Source organism: Perca fluviatilis, chromosome 12 (assembly GCF_010015445.1).
Source record: "Perca fluviatilis chromosome 12, GENO_Pfluv_1.0, whole genome shotgun sequence".
Lineage (NCBI taxonomy): Eukaryota > Metazoa > Chordata > Actinopteri > Perciformes > Percidae > Perca > Perca fluviatilis.
This window is the reverse complement of record NC_053123.1, coordinates 6498238-6521559: the sequence shown is the minus strand read 5'-3', so window position 1 is coordinate 6521559 and position 23322 is coordinate 6498238. Positions and strand designations below refer to the sequence as shown.

Below are 23322 nucleotides of genomic sequence, written 5' to 3'. Positions count from 1 at the left end.
GTGAATGCCCACTTACAAACACAGTCCTGCAGTACAAATACATTTTGATAGATATTCTGTGCTTTAAAAAGTACTGCAGAATAAAATAAAAAAAACATGATGTCTGTGGTTGTGTTTGGATTTTGATGTTGAAATGTTATGTTTAAAATTATGAAATCATGTTACAAGCCAAACCAGTTCAGTATGTGTTTATGTCAAAGTTAACTTTGTTTATGATTGTGATGTTCTAATATATACTGTACAATGAGGAATTTAAGTAGGCTACGAAACACTAGTACAGCTGGAATGGAGTATGCAACAGAAGCTGTCCACTGAATAAGACGTGTAAACCCCCCCCCCACCCCTCCCCCCCACCCATTTCAAACACGCGAGGTAATTAGGTTGGCACCCTGGTCGTATCTGGATTGTCATTACCAGGGATCAACCCGTGAGGAGTGGAGGGTTGAACACAGGTCAGATAACCCTGGTCCAACCCGTTGGTGTGAAAGAGGTAGATAGCCACCCAGCCTCCACTTTCCTCAAACCACTGCAGCTCACACTGCCAGCCACTGCACACCGACAAAGCTCCCCAGATGCTGCTTCTCAAGACATTAGCCCACGACAGTTCTCATCAGGCGCCTTGTGTGCTAAAATTAAACTGGAGAGGTGGAAAAAAAATGACCCTCCATAATGTATGAGAGGAAAAATAATCTCAAAAGGTTTCGCATCCCCGAAACTGAATCCAGAACGCTTTGAGGCCGGCGGTGTATATGTGCATCATTGTGCTTTCGTGTAATACGATAACTTCGGCCCGGGGGTTAGCAGACAGGAAAAACATATGATGTGTAATTGGGTTGCCAATTTCATCCGAGCTGAAGCACAATGAGGGATCAACTTGAATGAGTTTGAAGGGCAGTAAAAAGGTGCTGTAAGGATATGAAATTGGCCGTTCATATTCCCTTAATGGATATTTGTGAGAGCTCTTACAAAGTCCACAACGGGACAGGGAACATAGGAGGTAAATCAATAAGACGCAGGGGCTGCAGACGTCCAGTGTGCCTTGATGATTTATGAGGGGTTACATTTCACAGGAACCGTCATTACTCTTGCGACTGGGCCTTTGCACTCATCGGAGTTGGCTGCCAGCAGTGGATGTAGCAATTTGGACCCCACATAGTAGCATCAGTTAAACACACACATCACATGCAATCCCTGCAAAATTGCCATACAGTGTCAACATAACATTTTAATATCACAACAATGGCTCCTATATGGAAGGTAGGGCTGCACAATTAATTGCAACTTTATCGAAATCTCAATATGGACTATGCAACATCGAATTTGTTAATGGCAAAATATGTGTCAAACCATTCTGAACCCGGCCAACAAATTGTATCCTACAGACTAAAGAAAAGATCTTCGTTTGGTACAGATCGTTGCAAAAATCACACTATAATAATTTTAATTTCTTTTCATTTTAATAATTTTCAATGAAAATGATACAAAAATGATCATTCCCCCCAATAGCTTGAATCATATCGCAATTGCAGTCAAAATAATCACAATTAGATATTTTCCTTATGCCGTGCAGCCCTAATGGAAGGTAGAAAGATTATCACCACTTTGTTGCTTGACTGAAAAGAAGCGATCCTCCATTCAACCCCAGTGCAGCACACAGTGACTGTATGACAGTATCAGCTACAGCGTGAATGAGATTCCACTGGCACAATCTCCTAAATGCCATTGCTTTCGGAGGAGATCCACCATACCATGGAGACCGCAAAGGGCTCTGGAAGCTATGCAGCCAGACCTTTGTCTCGCCCACATTTAATAGCTGTTTTCTGGACTCAGGCAGTAAACACACAGCGTGATAGTTTTGGGCATTGAATCTGTTGAGTTGCATTCCCACTGCACAATCAGCTCGTGTATTTAGTGTAGGCCCAGGCCATTGGAACATGTCAGAGCAAAAAGGCCTCACAGACTTCATCTGAAGGCGCTGCCAAATGGCAGCTTTGGCCCGGTCACTGTCCAAAGTGTCCTGATGGCTGACAAGCATGGACAGTGAAGTAAGTATGGCCTGAAAATAAAATCAGATTTTTTTTCAACCCACACTCGATTTACGATTTTAAATCGCCTTTGCTATTCTTATAAAAAAAAAAAAAGACAAAAACCAAAGGAAGTATTCACATTATTTTTTGACCAATAACAATTATTAACAGAAGCAAACAAACAAATAACGAATCGGACTGACCGCGCTGTTATATGCGTGTGATAAGATCGGATTTGTGTGTCGTTATCTCTATGGTCCTCTATGGGTTGCTGTGGTAACGACGTAGGGGTCAGTAACTGCAGGCTTTCCAAAGTGGAGGAATAAGCCAGCTAACTAACTAGCCAGCTGCTAAATGAGTACAATGTAAAGACTTAATGTTTCAGCCACACACTTCTGTCACAGCGCAAGAAAAGCACATTGCCAGATGAGTGACAACTTTTCTGTAACGTTAAGGAATGTGAAGGATGAAAGCAAAGAATTAAGGTGAATCCTGTTAAAAAGAAAATATATATATATATATTGCATTTTTTTGGTAGCGAAAGGCTGGGACATATCGCGAAAAAGACACATTTTGTGTTAGTTGAAAGAAAATATCGGTAGAAAACGGCACTCCAAAATGTCTGTTGTTTTTTTAGTGGTGCCTTTTATATTCAATTTAATGTTTCATTTGTTCAAAAGAATGTTGGACATGATTTCCTTTCATTTGTTTTCAATTCAAAATGCAATTGGTTGTATTTAGCAGAATACCGAAAGCAGCCAAAAGGAGTACACTTCAATATAGAGCTGGGCAATATATCGATATTATATCGATATCGTGATATGAGACTAGATATCGTCTTAGATTTTGGATATCGTACTATGACAACTATCATAATATGACATAAATGTTGTCTTTTCCTGGTATTAAAGGCGGCGTTACAGTAAAGTGATGTCATTTTCTGAACTTACCAGACTGTTGTAACTATTATTTGCCTTTACCCACTTAGTCATTATATCCACATTACTGTTTATTTATCAAAAATCTCATTGTGTAAATATTTAGTGAAAGCACAAATAGTCAACACTACAATATCGTTGCGGTATCGATATCGACGTATTTGGTCAAAAATATCATGATAATTGATTTTCTCCATATCGCCCAGCCCTACTTCAATATCTGTTTATTTATCGCAGGTAATATCGTTATCCCGACATTCAACATAGTTATCGCATATTGCATATTATTATCCTCATATCGTGCAGCCCTATAGCCTGCAGTCCAGCTTGCAGCAGACAGTATCGACAGAAAAAAAAAAAAGTTGACTCGTGTCCCCAAACTTGGCTGTGAATACGAAGCAACCCGCTTTGGCTCCGGTGTTGCTTCTGCTCTGCCACCTCACTTCTAGTGCCTCCAGTGCATCTTTCCTCAGCACAGTGTAGGCTACTCTGCCAATGGTTACCACCATCATCACATCTTCCTCCTACACATCACTATCACCATCATCATCACCGGCCTTTTTCCTTTTGGCTGTCCTGCCCACAAACTTCCAGCATGTCCAAATCTGCTTCTGCTGCTGCTTATGTAACCATGCAGATGATTTAGCAACCAGAGACCACCGCTTCCATCAAAGCCTCCGCTGCTGATTCTGAATGGAACACGTTGCTTTCCACTTCAATCAGAAAAGCCTGCGTGCATTATTTCTCTTCATTTACTTTCACACTGATTATTTAATCTATTGAATGAATGTCAAGGCAAGGCAAAGGCAGATTGTATAGTCCGCAATCCGTGGCTGCATACATTAAGTCAACCACAGCTGAGTCAGTCATGCAGGCAAGCCAATATATTAAAATGAACCCTTGAAGTTGATGTACCAACAGCGTTAATTGAATCTGTGCGTTTAGAAATGCTACTTTAATCCCATTTAAAAAGGGCTTTTACGCGTTCCCATAAAGCATGATTACAGAGCTGAGTGAACCCTCAGTGCATGATTCCACGCGATTACACACCGTGAATAAAAGCTCCGTTAAGCGGATAAAAGTGTATATCTTATGAGCACTATGCATTAGATAGGATATGCACGATCATGCACGAAGCGCCCGGATGGCCAAATGGGTGTCCAACAGAAGGTTTTTCCCCCCACTATATTCTTCTATCACATCCATATTATCTTTGACCACATGCTCATGACAGAAGCACAATGCAGTTTAACTGGACCCAGTTATGGATGGATGACTGGTGTCCCGACGTTTTCTAATGGATCCCAGCAGTATACTGTTAACGCACATGCCTCGACTCTGTAATCCAACGCACGCAGCAGTTGAAAATGCCCTCGATAAACACACAGCGGCGAACCCCCCCCCCCTCCCCAAAAAAATGCATTGTCAACTCTGCGTTCAAATTCTTTCCTCGACGTTACCGCCGCTCAAATTGGCCAAGAAGACATGGAAGTAACAGCGCGTTAGCACACAATTCACAGTCTGTGTCAGCGCGTCCTACCAGAGAGAATGTTAGAGTCCGACAGCAGCGCAGGAGGACCGGGAGGGGGGGGGGTGTTGGGTTCCGAACTGCAATCAAACTCTCAAGGCAATCCCGGGGAAAGTGTCTTCTCTCTTTGCGGCGCCGAGCACCAAACACAGCGGGTCTCTCTCTCTCTCTCTCTCTCTCTCTCTCCGGCGCTCAATGAGCGCAGCTGAGGCGGCTGTCAGGTTGACGTTGGAAGGCAACCCACTACTTCCGGTTACATCACACTGGAGCCTATAACAGCTGAGGGACCTGGGAGCTGTGTGGCTTTTACAATTGTGGACTCTCTCTCTGACTAAATGTAAATTTATGTTTTCATGTTCCTCTTTCTTTTTCCTTTTTTTTCCCTCTATGTAATACTCTGTTATTTCTTCGTTTTTATTGCTTCGTATGTTTTTATTTTTATTTTTATTTTCATAAGTTTGTACACTTGATGTTCACGTGCTATATTATTGTTTATCTGATTGTCACATTTTAGAAACTGGAAACGATCCAAACAGTTGTGTGTTTAATGGTCTAATTATTTCAGCTGGACTTGTAGGGCTTGTTATATTGTTGGGTAGTTTTATTAATAAAACATCGGATTTAATAAACTACATGTGTTAAGTGTGCAAAAATCTTAATGTGTAAAGTAACAGTAACTGAAGCTGTCAGATTAATGCAGTGGAGTAAAAAGTACAATATTTCTCTCTGAAATGTAGTGGAGTAGTAGCCTCAAGTAAAGTACAAGTACAGTACTTGAGTAAATGTACCTAGTTATAATCCACCAGTGCAGCAAGTTGAAGTGTTTTTATGTTTTTTTTGTTTGTTGAAAATGTTATTTGCCAACATAAAGATCTGAAAGCTCACGAGACTCATGATTCGATACCATTCATGATTTTAACTTTACGATGCGTTTTTTGTACCAGAATGAGCTGCAGACAAATGGCTGAAAAAGATTCCTTTATTTATATAAACTGTGCAAAACAACTATGTGTCCTCTTATCAAAAGTGCAACCGGAATTCTACTTTATCCTAAATAACAATTCAATAAAACATGAATAGGCTACTGTAAAAATAATCCCACATCAAAATAACTAAATCAGTGGAACTTGTCTAATACATGAACTAAGAACACATGTCTGATGTCCAACAAGTGAAATCAAAAGTACATTACGCCCTGGTCCATTTTCTTTTTTTTATCTTAACTGGTTGTAATCTTACACACTTCTATCTTTATTACCACTTCACGGTCGTTACTTCCCTACTGAACGCTGTTGCAAAGCTTTCTCCACACTGCCAGGAATTAAAAGGTGGGGGAACACTGAATCATTTATTCCATCTTCTTAAGGGACTCATTGCATGGGTAGAATCTGGAATCAAAAACAATCCAAGGCACACTGTAGGGCTTGTCTTTTTTCTTTTTTGCTGTGAAAAACGGTGTACTTGTTACACACAAAATAGTCTATATCCACGATGTTCCCGTTGCTCTGGTGCCGCTGGAAATTCCGCCGGATGTCACTCTTTTCGGCCGGATGTCCGTTTCTTTGAGTTGGAATTTTAAACTCTGGTGGATTTCTGAGGACTATGGTTAACTGCTCCTCAGATCTCTGCAGGGTAAATCCAGACAGCTAGCTAGACTATCTGTCCTATCTTCATTTTCTGTTTTGCACGACTAAAACAACCTTTGAACTTACACGCTTCCACCAAAACAAGTTCCTTCCCGAGGCTATTCTGCAGAGGCACCATTGCTCCGTCCGGCGCTTAGCACCGTCCAGGACGATTGTGATCGGTTTAAAGAAAAGTCAATAAACCAGAGCGGGTTTTTCTCCAATCCTGGAATGCTGTGTGGACTAGACCACACCCTCTTCCGCAGCGCTGTGGAGGAAGGTCTGGCAATGCGAGACTAGACACGAAAAGACTGATGAGGAATAAAACAAAATCTGAGGAAAGAAAAGACGTCTGCTGAAGTTAATTGTCTCAAGTGCAAGTCTCCTTCAAAAACAATCCAAGGCATGCTGTAGGGTTTGTGCCAGAACACCTGGAGTATCCAACGAGCACCTGCATGTGACCCAGCAGCGCTTCTACTCCATTGCCTTCACTGAATTATTTACTTTTTACATTTAGCTATATTTATTGGACAAAGTTCATTCAAATTTCACACTCAGGCCAAAAAAATTATTCTGGAATCAGCCTATAAAATATAGAACAAGTGTTGATTGTAGAACGTGGTTAACCCCTAAATTGTCCAGAAAAAAAGACACAGGATATGTAACTCCAGCCCTGGAGCTTCAAGGTCGGCTTTCATTTAGTGACTTTAAAATTACTTTTAAGGTATTGTTTTGTTTTTGTTTTTTTTAAAAAAGGATACAAATGTATTGCAGGATCTTTATTTTTAAATCACGTTATCAACAAAAAAAAAACATTACATTACATAGTTTTCCTCAGAATTTGAATTGTTCAGTTATTGAAGCCATACGTCGTTTTCATACATTGTTTTTCTCATATATGATATTAAAATAAAAAGGCTTTCTAAGGCCTATGGAAAACAAGAGATCTCTGTTATTTACTTATTTATGTCTGCTTCTTTTTTTTCTTTTTTTTACTGTGAAACATTGTGTGCTTGTTCGGCGTACATACGAAAAGACTGATGAGGAATACAACATGAAATCTGAGGAAAGAGAAGACTGTTTGTTGAAGTTAAGTATATAAACTCTTCCAGTCTAATTCATTAAAGCCATGATTCTAAAAGGAGACAGTAAAGGGAACACTGTGCAGCCAACTGCAACCACCAAAACTTACTTTACACAACACTGCCCCCTTCTGTCTTTCATCACCAACAACACCTGCAGGATTGCAACAATGATTTACGAAACTGCATAATATTGATTAAAAAGTTGAATCCGACAAAAAATAGAGCATCCATTGCCTTGTTTACATTGATTTGATTTATAGCTGTGAGGACATGGTCATCTTGATTAATGTGTTTGCTTGACAGCATTCCATATATTGGTGTGGTTGATCCTAGAATAAGGATTGTCCCCCAGTTTAATCTGCTAATGCACTTCTTCACATTGATTAACAACAGTGGAGCTAGACCAGAACCTTTGTGGAAAAGCTACAGTGTAGACTAGGACTGGGTTAAAGTCATCGATTCTCCAATTAAAAATAATATTGTTGTTTGAGTGACCTGATATGGGTTAATAAAATCCAGAAATCCATCTTTTAATACACGCCTTTTTCACCATGGATGTATAACCCGCCGCAAACATTTTGGGGCTCAATTCTTAACTTGGTGCATTATAAAACATATTTGAGGGTTGCTTCTTCCTCGTACAGTTTACAACAGACGTTCTCTCAGAATCTGTTTCATATCCCAGCTAAATTGGCACTGTAACTGAAATTTCCTTAACCTAACTGATAATGTCCAATCGGAATCAAATTGAGAAATGATTGGCGATACCCAGCCCTGGTTTGGACACAGTAAATATACAGGGAAAGCAGTGGCAAATATGGCTGCAACTTTGGTGTTTCCTATAAACTATAACTATAAACAATGACATGTTTATATCAGTATGATGACAACAGAGCCCTGAAACTGTAAAAATGAAAAAGACACAATATATTGTTTATACAAAAGCATATATATGATATGCAGAGCATCAGTGTGGAGAGCGGCTGTAGTAGACATTTTTTGTCAATGAGATAATTGAAATAATTTGAATAATGATGATGATTGCATTCAGTCACTACAAAGCTAATTCAGGTACACTGCAAAACAATAGATATGAGTTAGCTAAACATAACATATGAACATAAATACAGATGGCTCCACAGTAGTGCAGGATGTAAAGCAGAGCAAGGTGTTCACGCTGAGCGATTAACAATGTTGTTAAGGTTTTTCCTCCTTATTCGGATCATCCCATTACTAGGACCTGCAACAGCAACAGAATGACATAATATTAATTGCATGATTCTCCATTGAAGATTTCTATCTCCCAATGAGGAACCTACAGTTAAAACGTGACAGCCGTTACATGTGCTTCCTACAATCAGGACCTGAAAGTAACACCTGACCACGCGCCAAATGCAGGTGAATTTGTCCATTGGCGGGTGATACTGCAGCCAAGGAAAATTGAGTCCTTAGTTGTTTATTGCTACTTTTGTTCTTTTACATTTCAACCCAAGTCCGCCATCTCCTTGGATTTCAGCTCAAAAATTTGGCAGCACATGTATAGGCCAGCTGAAAGAAGTAACCAGCGGTGGAAGAAGAATCCAGAATCCTTTGCTTAAGTAAAAGTACTAATACCAAACTGTAAAAATACTTGGTTACAAGTAAAAGTCCTGCATTGAAAATGTCACTTAAGTAAATGTATGTAAGTATCATGATTATAATGTACTTAAAAGTCCCATGGCATGAAAATTTCACTTTATGAGTTGTTTTTTTTAACATTAATATGAGTTCCCCCAGCCTGCCTATGGTCCCCCAGTGGCTAGAAATGACGATGGGTGTAAACCGAGCCCTGGGTATCCTGCTCTGCATTTGAGAAAATGAAAGCTCAGATGGGCCGATCTGGAATCTTCTCCTTATGAGGTCATAAGGAGCAAGGTTACCTCCCCTTTCTCTGCTTTGCCCACCCAGAGAATTAACCCCACCTATGAAAGAGAGACATCATGGCTTTCAAATGAGCAAAGTGGCAGTTGGTCAAGGCCACACTCCCACCCTCCACCTTGCCCCCCTCTCTCCTCCTCAATAGCTACAGACACAGAAATGGCACATCCTAAGGAAAGCTCATTGTGGGACTGGCTCTAGTGGCTGTAATTCTGCACCAAGGCTGAATTTTGGGAAAGAGACTTCAGATACAGTATTAGGGGACCACTAAGGCCTATATAAAAGAGACTTCAGATACAGTATTAGGGGACCACTGAGGCCTATATAAAAGAGACTTCAGATACAGTTTTAGGGGACCACTAAGGTCTATATAAAAGAGACTTCAGATACAGTATTAGGGGACCACTAAGGTCTATATAAAAGAGACTTCAGATACAGTATTAGGGGACCACTAAGGTCTATATAAAAGAGACTTCAGATACAGTATTAGGGGACCACTAAGGTCTATATAAAAGATACTTCAGATACAGTATTAGGGGCAGTGCACGAAGGTCTATATTAAAGAGACTTCAGATTCAGTATTAGGGGACCACTAAGGTCTATATTAAAGAGACTTCAGATACAGTATTAGGGGACCACTAAGGTCTATATAAAAGAGACTTCAGATACAGTATTAGGGGACCACTAAGGTCTATATAAAATAGACTTCAGATACAGTATTAGGGGACCACTAAGGTCTATATAAAAGAGACTTCAGATACAGTATTAGGGGACCACTAAGGTCTATATTAAAGAGACTTCAGATACAGTATTAGGGGACCACTAAGGTCTATATAAAAGAGACTTCAGATACAGTATTAGGGGACCACTAAGGTCTATATAAAAGAGACTTCAGATACAATATTAGGGGACCACTGAGGCCTACATAAAAGCATCCAAAAAGCAGCATGTCATAGGACCTTTAAGTAAATGTATCATCAGGAAAATGTACTTCAAGTATTAAAAGTAAATTTACTATGTGTTAGTAAAAAGTGTTTAATGGGCTAATCATTTCAGCTGGACTTGTAGGCCGTTATACTGTTGGGTAGTTTAATTTATAATATAACATTGTATCTTATAAAGCACATGTGTTTTTCTGCAAAAATCTTTTAACTATTTTCTGCAAACTGTCAAATGAATGCAGTGGAGCAAAAAGTACAATATTTCTCTCTGAAATGTCACAGAGTAGAAGTAGAAAGTGGCATGAAAAAAGTACTCCAAATTTGTACTTAAAGTGATGGTTCGGAGTAATTCACCCTAGGGTCCTTTGCACCATGACCTCGAGCCAAACACCCCCCCAGAAGCTTTTTTCACCTGGGTCGAACATTGGGAGAGTTAGCTAGAGTAGCGTTATCAGCTGAATAGCTTAGCGCAGGGGCTAACGGACCTTATCGTAACGTTTAGTTACCATCTAATTCCGACACGTTCTAACGATACCAGTCCGCTACAGTAGTAACAAATATGTTATGTACTCATAAAACGATGGATTGGAAAGTTTGTTGTACACCAGAAGTTTATGAACACTTGCCTGCTCTCTTCAGCTCTCTGTTGCTGCTGCTGCTGGCTGCAGTTAGCTTTTAGTGCCGTCTACAAATTACTACACCGAAAAGAGTTACAACAAAAATATTTATTAATTCAATGATTAAATAAGGTAATGTCTCCAAACTTACCTCAATTATTACTTGTCTCCTGCTAGTTATACTACATCACTTACTTTAAAAAAAAAATTAAAATTAAAAAATATTTTTGTTGCATCTCTTTTCGGTGTTGTAATTTGTAGACGGCCCTAAGCACTCGTCTCACAGCAGCAACAACAACAGCAGAGAGCAGAAGCCAGCAGGCAAGTGTTATTTACATAAACTTCTGGTGTACTTACAAACTTTCCAATCCATCTTTTTATGAGAGCATAACCTATTTGTACTACTTGTAGACGTTTGGTATCATTTCGGGCATTATTAGTGGGGTAACTATACAAACGTGGGTCCATTAGCCCCTGCGCTAAGCTATTCAGCTGATAACGCTACTCTAGCTAACTCTCCCAATGTTAGACCCAGGTGAAAAAAGTTTCTGGGGGGGTGTTTGGCTCGAGGTCATGGTGCAAAGGACCGTAGGGTGAATTACTCCGAACCATCACTTTAAGTACAGTACTTGAGTACATGTACTTAGTTACATTTCATCACTGCAAAAAAAAAAAAAAAGATGGAGATGATTCAAAGAAAAGTAGATGTTTTTAAAGGAGGTTGACAGTTTTTAAATGCAAGGTTTGTGAGTGGCTGATTCAGGACAGCAGTACACAACAAATAGACTGCAGTGACTGTCTCATAGAAGATGATAGAGGGGTGGGGGGGAAGAGGAAGTGTGTCAGTATATATAATAACTGTCTGTGACGGTGGAAATAATAAATATACATTCTAAGAGTAATTTATTATATTGATGTTGTTAATAACTTGACAGCACTTAAATGTATTCTTAACAAGTTCAAGAACATCGCTGATACATTTCCTGTATTTCAACTTTATGAGGCCAAAATAAAGTGGCTGGTAAAAAGCCTGTGTGGCCAATGGATTTTAAAACCCACCTGCCACAGTGGCTGGTGGCCAAAAAAGTTAGCATTCCAAATTATTATGTATTTATTTTTATTTTTTTTAACATGCATTTTGAAAATGATGAATAAAATAATCCTACCCCTTCTGTCTCGAATGCACTTGTGATAACAGTCTTTCCTTAATGTGAAGTTGTTGTCGTTGCCGCCGCAGCCGCTGTACTCAAACAGCGTGCATCTCTTGCGCTCGGGGTTGTATGCAAACCTCTTCTCTGTCCCATGACATGTTCCCCTCTCCACGGGACTGAAGCACCGCTCTGAAGGCTTGAAGACTGTCAATCAGAAGCAAGAGGCAGAAAATATCAGTTTTAAATCGGTGCTCAGCACTCTAATTGATATGTATCAGGGCAGCAACTAACGATTACTTCGATTGTCAATTATTTTTCTCGATTAAAGGTACTCTAAGCGATGTCACGCGTTTTTTTAGGCTACAACATTTCTTGTCACATACAGCAAAAACACACTAAACACACTGTAAAAAATGGTCTTGCGGTCTCTGTAGACAGCCTAGGGTCCACAAACGCCAACAAAAACAAAGGCATTGGACCATGCAAACATACACAAACTGTGTTCCAGTGTTCAGCCAATAACGGACAAGAAGGATTTGGGGGGGGGGGGGTTAGTGCGCAGAAGGGAGGGAACGGGATGAGGAGGGAGGACCGAGCTAGTCTTCGTTTTTCAACAAGAAGTAACGTCACCCAACATCACTTAGAGCACCTTTAATGGATGGAGTTGTTTGGTCTATAAAATGTCAGAAAAAGGTGAAAAATGTCGATCAGTGTTTCCTGAAGGCCGACACGACGTCCTCAAATGTCTCGTTTTGTCCTCAACTCAAAGATATTCAGTTTACTGTCACAGAGGAGTGCAGACACTAGAAAATATTCACATTTAAGAAGCGAGAGAATCTCGATCGTCAAAATATTTGACGATTAATTTAAGAATAGACAACTATTCGATGAATGGATTAATTGTTGCAGCTCTAATATATATCTCCATGTATATCATCCTTTTAAATGTATCAGTATATAGTTGGATCACTTGGATCCGTTCCAGCTTGATTCAAGGATATAGGAGGATGTAATGGTTCTGAAGCAGCTGAAGACGAATGATGCCTGTTTGCTTTTCTTTAACGCCATGTTAGCTTTTAACTCCACATGGGTTCATATCCTCACACATTAAGCTTCAGTCAGACTTTGGAATAGATTGTGTCCAGTGTCTGCAGGCGCTCAGACTTTACCGGACACATTTGAAAAAGTGAGAGCTTCCCTCAGGGCCATGTAAGCTATGCTCTTTGATTTATTCTCCAGCGTTCTTCATGGTGAGACACGCAGGAGCGCTTGTTAGCAACTACGAGGGCTCTTTCCCACTGAAGGACGTTCAGATTTGCATAGGCAAACACTTCAACTTCAAAGGCCCACTATTTAATCAGTATTACTTCATCTGTTGTGGTCGACTGGGGTCAATTAGAGCAATTAGAGAATTTGAGGACGGAATTAATTGTGCCTGACTTGTCCATACATATTGAATGCAGCTCTAATTGTGTTGATATCATCAACAGTAGCAAAGCATAAGATATTATGACCTTACAGATGTGATATCACAAGGAACCCCGTGAAACGACTCTGCTTTTCAGTTTAAGAATTATTAAATGAGACAAAAACCACCACCATGCTATGTCAAGGAGAAACTGAACAGTTTCTTAGAATATGTCATCCTCAAACATTTAGTGTCACGTCTCAAACATCCAGTGGCGCCGGCAGGATTCTATTTCATAGCACGCACAACAACCACCCGCCCGCTGAAGCGGTTTACTGCGCCAGAAAGCAGCTGTTCTTATAATATTTTATGTGTATGAGAGTGTGCCCCTAGTGTACTTTTATCATATCATAATGACCAGACCATGAAAATATTTCACTGAAGCATTTTGTGAGAGAGAGAGAGAGAGAGAGAGAGCGAGAGAGAGAGAGAGAGAGAGAGAGAGAGAGAGAGAGAGAGAGAGAGAGAGGTGGATGCGCTCAGAGCAGACAGCAGACAGCTGTCAGCGTGCCTGTATGGAGATGTGAAAAACATGGTTTGTCTGTTTGTAATGTAACCGGAATATTCATGTCTATGTTAACACACATGATTCAAACATCGTGCTATAGCTCCCTCTGTGGGTTTAGAACATTCTTTAACATTCATTAATAGTGGATAGGTTGTTGGTGAAATAGCGTATACTTAATGAGAAAATGATTACGGTTATTGTAACAGAGCAGAGAAGAGAACAGGGCATTTACGCATTGTTATCATTAGATAAAAAAAAATGTACGCACAGTGCATACAGGATGACGGCTGCCGGGGCCACTGCAAACAACTAACTGTTTGTACTCCTAATTAGCCACTACTTCAGAGTTACTCCGATATTAGGAATTTTCCAAACTATCGGTACGAAAAATGGACCAAACCCCCTTCGACCATGTTCTGAGTGTTGGCGTTGCATAGTTTGTCCACCAGAGGGCGCTCTACAACGTCCCTGTTGGCAACACTCTTTGATTTTTGTTGTTAATTTTCATATCTTAAGTTTGTATTTTTATACATTTTATTTATCAGAACTTTAATATATTTTGATGTTCCTCTGTTCTGTTGTGACAATAAAACAAACAAGTTGATTTTTAAACTGCATTATCACATTAATTTAGTGAGGACTCATAAATAACTACAAATAACTAATGTTAAGGAAATCTGTTTATGTTTTCTTACGCATTTCTGGATTTACTTTTTAAATATATATCGGCTGATGTATCGGAATATTGGATTTTTAATCACCAAATATTTGTATCGATATCGGCCTTAAAAATCCTTTTCCGGTTGTGCTCTGATCCTAATTTAACTCCCGCTGACCATCCTGTCCACTGGCTCCTTTAATCTCTTTTTAAACCGCCATTGTATTATGTTTATTCCTTTGAGATGGTCTTTCAAATAATCGACCCAGGTTTTTTAGGAGGTTTTTTAAGTGTCCTACTAACTTATGGTCCCCTTGTGCCCGTGCCCCTTGTACTGCTGACCTTAACCCCGTAACCCTGACGTAACCCTAGCCTAACACTAAACCAAGCGTTGCATTTTAACCCAATTCTAACTAGAACCCTAATTAACTAGCAGGGAAATACACACACACACACACACACACACACCGATGAACACAAAAGATGGCCCTTATTAGTTGGTCGACATAGAACTGGGCCTGTGCAATGATTCAAAATTTTGATCGTGATTTCTATTTCGGCTCCTAACGATCACAAAAACTATGTATTTGAGAAAAATGATTATTTTGCACATTATGTTTTTGCAAGTAAACTCTTATTTTGTCTTGTGTTCGGAAGGGGAATTTAAAAGGTTCCAAGGGAAAAAGGAAGTTTCCCACTTCAAGGTGTTTTCACTTTTGATTTATTTCACTGTTTCCCTGTTTTCCAAGTTCAATAAATGCAGCATCTTTCCAAAAGGCAATGCGTATTAAATAATTCTAATCTCAAAAGACGATAGTTTTCTCCATTCTTGCCATATTATTTGCAGGGCTTTTAGTCTGTATGGGATTTAATCTTTTTTATGTATACCAACAAACTGCATTTGTGCTGCATTTAGTCAAACTGCACAAATCCCCAAAATGCTTAAATCCAAAGTTTGTGATTTTCATTTCATTGCAAACCATTTAGAATTCAGCAAATACAGAACTTCCCAATGGAGAAAGCCTCAAAAGCAAACACATTCTCTATTAGTGCTGGATGTAAAGGAATAGCTGTAACAGTAGTAGCAGTATCATGTACGGTATTTTTGGCCTACTTCCTGCAAAGCTAATTCCGAGCAGCTTAGTTTGGGATTAGTTTATTTCCTCTTTGGACACAGGGGTCGACATTACAGCTTCTCCCACTGACACTACAAGTGTACATCATCGTATAACCACAAGATGTCAGTCTTTGGTTTCAACATAGCGATAAATGCTTGGTAGAATGACACCCATACTCAAGATGGGTGCCTTCTATACTCCTCTCCCAGCTTTCGTGACTTTGAAATTCAAATGCCCCTATTTAAATTCAGTAGAGAAAAACAAAAGTCACCTGCTATTTATAACTGACATGAACCATTACCATTTATGATCCTCTATAATCTATTTAATGCAGGATCTGAATAATGCACTGCTACTTGAAAGAGTGTTACTTTGATGCCAGCATTGTTTCTGAGAGATATCTTTGTGCTTGCATGCTGGAGATTGCATCGCAAAAAAAAAAAATTAAAAAAAAGAGATTGAAAAGGAGAAGGTGCTTTTGAGGCTAACTCATCCTGACTCTTTCCCTCTCAATATTTTCTGACAAGAGTGAAATTGGATTCTTGAAATTATAACTCTTTGAAGGAGTTGAGGGAAGCAGGCCAGGGCGTCCCTGTGCTCTCCTGCGCACAACAGAGCCTGAGAACACGACAGAAAATTAGTAAGCACATGTGACAAAGACACCGAGTATGTTTACATGCACACTAATATTGCACTATTATTCAGAATATGACAATATTCTGACTTTGATACAGGTCATGTAAACAGCATATTCCGCTTGGATATTTTGAATACGGCCTTTTTCTGAATTTAGCATTTTCTTGATTAAGTGGGTTGTGCCAGATTCGGGTTTTAGAGGCATTCTTTGTACACGTATACAGCGCATTTGCATCTTATGCTACGTTTACACGTGGCCGGCTATTTTCATAAACGGACATTTCAACCTCTCTGTTTTCAGAAAAGTGTTCGTTTATATGTACCCGTGTATATATGCCGTCAATGCAGTCAAGAGCACGCCAGACCTGTAGGTGGTGGTGTAACGAGAAGCTCAAGCCCACGTTAGCCAATCAGAATCCCAACAATAGCAACAACAGCAACCAATCACGTCCTCTTTCTCTCTCTCGGCTGCCTAAACCTCCGTTTGTCTCAGTTTACATGCAAACGTGCAAACGAGGTTTTCCAAAATCTCCACTTTGGCCGGAGTTTTTACAAATAATCGTTTTCTGTGATAAAAACGGGGTTTTCGTGTAAATGATAGGCCAAACCGCAGGAAAATATCTGCGTCTTCCCTTCGTGTAAACAGGGCTTTAATCAGGTAAGGTGGGTTGGGCATCTGGTAAGGATTCCCCCTGGGGGCCTCCCTAGGTAGGTTTTTCAGGTACATCCAGCTGGGAGGAGGCCTCGGGGAAGACCCAGGACTAACTAATATCTAATATCTCCACCCTGGCCTGAGGGATCCCCCAGTCAGAGCTGGGAGCTTGGGAAAGGGAAGTTTGGGTTCCCCTGCTGGAGCTCCTGCCGCCGCGACCCGGCAGTAAATGGCAGCTGTCAGCTCTGTGCGTTGCTATGGTTGTTGTAAACAAACCAACCAGCCAACAGTTTGCAAGGCTGCGTAGTAGAGATGCATGCCTAAAAAAAAAGCCCACAATTCTGTCTGGAAGGAGAAACACAGCTACTTCTAAACATCAACAGGTTTTTGGATATGCGCAAACATCGCATCGCCGACCTCTTCAAGAAGCTGGTTGAAGGAATGAAAGAGGGACGCTGTGTTCACACGGTCCAACAAGACCTCCTGGGGTGGAAAAATTAAACGCATCACTGCATCTTGACTTTTAATTTTATCACAGTAAAGTGATTGGCCATCAGCATGCACTGGTTTAATAAATGAACTGTTTAAGCATAACTCAGAAGTCAGCCGTGGACCGGTTACTACTATGAAGACAGGGCGATTGATTTAATTATGCCTTACAACAGTTAATCTATCCCAAATGTCTGCTCCGAGATTTCTGTAATGAATGAACACTGCATGTACTCCTTCTGGCTTTATGCCTTGGTGTCTGCATTCATATGATGAGACAAAATCAGTTTTTCTCATCTTGAAAGGAAAACCATTTTTTTTTCTTTTCTGGTCAAGGTTACTGGATCAAAAACTGTAATCAGCAACAAAGAAGGCTAATCTCTGATGTTGTTATTCAGACTGAAAAAAATTACTTCTTAAGGTGTGTTGTAGTCTGGTAGTACATTTCCAGGATAAAGCCTGACGACCTGCGCTCTTTTGGCGCTTACCCACTGCTAGTACCAGCTCTGCTCGGCTCGGCTCGACCGCGGTGCCCCGTCCTCCTTTTTCCATTGCAGATTTAGTACCGCCTCATGCGTGAGGCGAGCGTGGCTGGTCGTCATAGCGACGCTGCAGGAAACTGCCGTGACCTAACAACACACACACACACACACACACACACACACACACACACACACACACACACACAGAACGTCGAAGGTGTGTTGTTTTTGATTCTCGCCATGTGGCTGTTGCCACAGCCAGAAGACAAATTTTGTTTCAAAAGAAGCTGGAGGCATCAAAAAACCACAGCTGGCTAAACTATTTAAAAATGGCAGGTTTGTTCTGGACACCACGTGTTTGCATTTGTTGTGCAGCAGCTGTGATCTGGCCGTCCATGAACCCAGAAGTATGTACAGATCACATCTTGCATACGGCTTTGAAGTTAAGGCAGGAGAAGTCATTATTTCCATTTGTCCAAATTTAAAAAGGGAACATATCTCGGTTCATGTACAGCTGACTTGTTAGTCTGAGGTGTAGATGTGTTGATTGCTTGTCTTTACATTTACATTTTATTTTCATTCCACACATTCTTTTCATTTCATATTGCTTTTCTTTTACAGTTTTTCTTTTCATTTCACATAACTTTTCTTTACTCTTTTAGTGAGTTATTGTACAAATTTGTTGCAGACTTTGCATTCTTTAAGACTGTTGTGGAAGGAGTGTATTAGTGGGCTGGGCCAGAGTAGTTCATGTTACATGAGAGTAGAGCGCAGACAGTTCTGTTGTCTAACGTCCTCCTATTCTCTGTAACAATCTTTCGTACCATGCTAAACACCCTTTCTCAACGTGCATTGCTGTGGGGAATGCAGAGTAAAGCCTTCAGAAGTTTTGACAGTGCACCGTCTCTGTCATAGCGTCCATCATCCATCTCTGTTTTTTTTCTTTTTTTTCCCGCATTGTCACTCATCATCTGACCTCACACACTAACCTCACGACAACTGCCACCTACAGTACCTGTAGTAGGCTACTGCAGGTGGCAGTTATCGCGAGGCTAGTGACAGAGCTCAGATTGGGAATGTTTTTGTTTTTTTACTCCGCTCGGGGTATTATAACGCAGGTTAAAATACGGGAGATTTACGGGAAAATACTAATACGGGAGGACGGTGGGAAAGAAGGGTAAAATACGTGAGTTCAGGCTGACCTACCTGGGCTCTGACATTTGGCCTGGCACGCCGCCATGCTCCTGAAATTGTTGGCATTGCCAAAGCAGCTGCCGTAGAAGAAATGCTTGCACTGCTGACTGTCCCTGTCAAAGAAGTAGCGCGTCAACAGCCCTCATGCGTGAGGCGAGCCTGGCTGGTCGCCATATCTACGCCGTAGGAAACTGCCGTGACCTAACGCGACACACTAACAGAACGTCAATGGTGTGTTGTTTTTGATTCTCGGCATGCGGCTGTTGCTTCTTTCAAAAGAAGCTGGAGGCAGCAAAAAAAACACCGCTGGCTAAACTATTTAAAAATAGCGGGTTTGTTCAGAACACCCCCATCTGTCGCTAGCAATGATGACGCAGTGATTAGTGACGATTCTCTCCGACCAATCAGTAGTCTGCAGGTTTTCGCGTCACCTTTTGGTATCGCTCAGCTCGCTTGGAACCTCCTCGGAGGTGATACTAAAAATAGCAGGCTTCCAGGGACTTTTTTTTCATTATGGAAAACCAAAAAAGGCGAGTAGAGTCAAGGCGAGTCGAGCAGGTACCATGTAATGGAAAAACACCGTTTGTTTTGCCGTTCTCAGTCTCAGCTGCTTTGGGAAAGAACAAACTTGGAGCTAGCAAGCTAAACTCTGAAATTTCCTTAAAAGTTTTGAAGAAAATTTCAGCGTGCAGCAAGGCAGGCCCGCTTGATTCTTTCGGGGAATGATTGTAAAGATTTCCAAAGAATATGTTTACAGCATTTGCTCTCTAACTGGAATGTTTTGGGACCGATTGGTGGGTACACACAGTGATACACTGGTAAGAGCAAATTACGTTTAACCATGCATCCAGCTAATTAAAATTGCTCACATTACTGTATTGTGTGAACAGTTAACTTAAATGAATATTGTTCGTGGTGTTTTCTTTTGAGTGCAAATGTTCCACCAAAACAAGTTCTTTTCCGAGACTATTTTGCAGATCCACCGCCGCTGCTTGCGGAGCATCTTGCCTCGCGTTATGACGCAGAACCATTTCTGCCCCAAACAGCCAATGTAGCAACTGTGCAGACGTCAGCTGTAAGCTAGCTAGCTACGCATGCACCAACCGTGTGTGGTTCCATTGACATTATATTAACGTCCATACTTTCTTACCTTTTCGCGCTCCATTAGCGACACTTGCTTGCACCTGAGGTTCTTTTACAGTCAACTCCCCTGAGAAACAAACACATATGTCAAGGGATCAGTCATTTTAGGGAATAGTTCAACTTTTTTTTCAACACGCTTAATTGCTTTCTTTTCCCAGAGTGCGATGAGAAGAAAGATATGACTCTCATGTCTAATAGTGGTGCAAAACTTCTCATCTCACTCCAAAAAACAAAAAAAATTTACAAAAATTGTATGTCCCAAAATGTTGAACCATTCCTTCAAAAAGTAATTGGACTGCACATTCTACGTGTAAGCAAAAAAAAAAAAACCAAACCTGAGTTAGACATGATTGCAAAACTGAAGACATATTTTACTGTGTGTTTGAGGGATTAACTTGAGCACACATACATTTATCTCACTGAAAGGGGTTGATTTGAGTTATTAGAATGATGTCTTAGCAGTTACTTTTTGTTTTTAGACAAGAACAACAAACTTTAACATGTTATACTTGAAGTGGAGTGTGGCGTACAACTTACCAGTTAACGTGGTTGGCTGCACAACACCGGATTTTCTAGCAGACTGTGTGTTGACTTCTGGTGCCTCAGTGGGTTTTGCTATATTGACAAAAAAAAAACACACATCTGAGACTGGTGTGTCTCCACTGCTATCCACAGAACATAAATCCAAGGAATGCATATGTCCATATTTAGAACAGATCTCATTAACAACGATCAATCATAATTAAAGTAAGTTTAATTTCTTTAGTATCAGACTAGAAGGGGTGTTGGTCTGCAAACTATATAGTCTCCTAATGAAACCAGACAGAGTCATCTATCTGAAATTAAAAAAATAAGCTTTTCCAATTGATTTTCAGTACAACATGGGCTGCCTGCAGAATTGGTCACAGTCGAGGGACTTCCTCGTTATTTTCTTTGACAATTTCAATATCTAAATGACTTGTAAGTCGTGCCTAAGTCTGCCATAATTGAGTGTGCTTCGGTCACTTTGAAACGAATTAAATGCAAAATCAAGGTGGAATGTGATTTCATGGTCAGCTAAAATTCATCAAAAAGTTAATTTTCTGAGGTGGAACTGCTTTGATTATGTCACCACTCTGAAACGTGTTTGCATTTGTTGTGCAGCAGCTGTGATCTGGCCGTCCATGAACCCAGAAGTATGTACAGATCACATCTTGCATAAGGCTTTCAAGCGAAGGCAGGAGAAGTCATTATTTCCATTTGTCCAAATTTAAAAAGCGAACATATCGGTTCATGTACAGCTGAATTGTTAGTCTGAAGTGTAGATGTGTTTTCTCTCACAGTATAAGGCCTTCAAATAATGGGTTTCTTTTTTTAAATACAGTCCATTTTCCACCAAATGACGACATCTTTGGCGCCTTCATAGCTGCTGAACACAAAACCCATTCAGACGTTATTAGTGGTCTTGAATAGAATTTGCGGCTGTCTGGATTGCGTGGGTGTTAGCCAGTCTTCACTGTAAAAGGACAAAAGTTCAACCTGACCTACCTGGGTTCTGACATTTGGCCTGGCACGCCGCCATGCTCCTGAAATTGTTGGCATTGCCAAAGCAGCCGCCGTAGAAGAAATGCTTGCACTGCTGACTGTCGCTGTTAAAGAAGTAGCGCGTCAACAGTCCTCGGCAGGGGCCAGGAGCCTCGCCTAAGTGACACGGGTTCTTGTCATCTAGGGAAGAGAAAGGGAGAGAACAACTGTTGGAAAACGTTTTCACATTAACCTATTAGTCAGCATTGTTTGCACCCGGTGGTGGTTCTAGACCGTGTCAAATGGAGGGGCCAGACTGGAGCCACATGTGATTTTAGGGGTGCCAAATATATTAAGCACAACCCTCCATTTTGGTTCTATTTAGGTTTGGTTCTACATAACGATACACATCTAACAATACACACAAGAATTCTCATTCAGTGTTAACCTACATGTTATTTATCACTGCAAATGAATAATATCCCCTCTTTGAGGATAAAGGTGGTGTTAAAAAAATATGAAAATGTTTGCCAAAGTTAGGGGGACCAGAGGGGTTGAGGCTAAATATTACCCCCCCCAATTGGAATCAGACCCCCTTGGTAGGTGGTCTAAGTACGGTTTGCTTGAAGTCTGCGTTGAGGTTCTTTTCACCTGCGCAGTGTGAACACAACAGGCTTCAGGTTGGTTTTGCCTTTTGCCAATCTATCATAGCCCTGAGTCTCCATCAGAGCTGAACTGGACCAAAGAGAGAACTGAGTCCTCTTTCAAGTGAACTGATAATGCAAACATAATTGAGTCCATTTTCTTTGTTGGTCCACTTTAAGATGACTAAGTTTGGTTCATTTAAAAAGGAATATACTGCATTTGAAAACACCCTAGGGAAAGACTCCATTAAAGGTTCAGTATATAAGTTCTTGTCATATTTGCTAAAATTGTCCCTATATCCTGATTGAGACGGATAATCTGTGAAAAAAAATCATGTTTTTCTGCCTCCTCATAGTGAACCTAATGGCATTTGCAAGATTCCACCCCTAGGAGAAAAAACTAAAACAATCAGAGCCGAGGAGTCTCAAACGCAATGTCAATCACTGCGAACAAACTGTCAAACCGTAGGCACCTCTGATCAAATATGAATCAAGATTCTGTTACTGCATTGCCTATTTCTAGCCGGCTGTCGGGTCACAGATTTCTGTTTCTTAATAAATAAATAGTAAGTGTGTGTGAAATTTCTTTGTTTCTCTTTTCTCCCAGTGCACAGTTTTTCTACACATTGCGACTGAGTTATTGAACATACAAATTTAAGACAGAAGTGCCCTTCAACATCCCACATTGCACATCTGTGAGTCATCTTCACTAGCTTGCATTGATCAACGTTATATATGTCGTTTTTGTTCTGAACATAAGCTCCAATGTCTCTGAAATCGACTTTGTTTAGACAGTAAAATAGGAACGAGGATTACTACACACACTGCATCGATTGAGTTTTCAGGGTCAGCCATTGACAAGCTTTTTGCTTATATATGTATGAGGCAAGGCCTTGAGCAGTGAATGATACATTCAAAAGCAAGAAAATACCTAAATAAGCACATAGTGAGGGAAGATATAGCTACTCAAAGCGTGTGTACAGGAAATAGGTCCAATA

The 23322-nt window shown here is 40.5% G+C and overlaps 2 protein-coding genes across 2 annotated transcripts in view; both read right to left on the bottom strand.

Annotated features, from left to right (window-relative positions):
- calcrla (calcitonin receptor-like a) overlaps window positions 1-4703 on the bottom strand; it is a 48449-nt gene extending 43746 nt beyond the window's left edge. The window contains exon 1 of the mRNA XM_039817849.1: window positions 4506-4703. The gene's annotated coding sequence lies outside the window, so the exon portion shown is untranslated. The remainder of the gene's footprint in view (window positions 1-4505) is intronic.
- A 2179-nt stretch (window positions 4704-6882) lies between these two features.
- tfpia (tissue factor pathway inhibitor a) overlaps window positions 6883-23322 on the bottom strand; it is a 74298-nt gene continuing 57858 nt past the window's right edge. The window contains exons 3-7 of the mRNA XM_039817848.1: window positions 21705-21881; window positions 20715-20792; window positions 20185-20244; window positions 11845-12033; window positions 6883-8443 (exon numbers count right to left, since the gene is read on the bottom strand). Coding sequence (XP_039673782.1) covers window positions 8376-8443; window positions 11845-12033; window positions 20185-20244; window positions 20715-20792; window positions 21705-21881 — 572 coding nt within the window. The 3' untranslated portion in view covers window positions 6883-8375. The remainder of the gene's footprint in view (window positions 8444-11844; window positions 12034-20184; window positions 20245-20714; window positions 20793-21704; window positions 21882-23322) is intronic.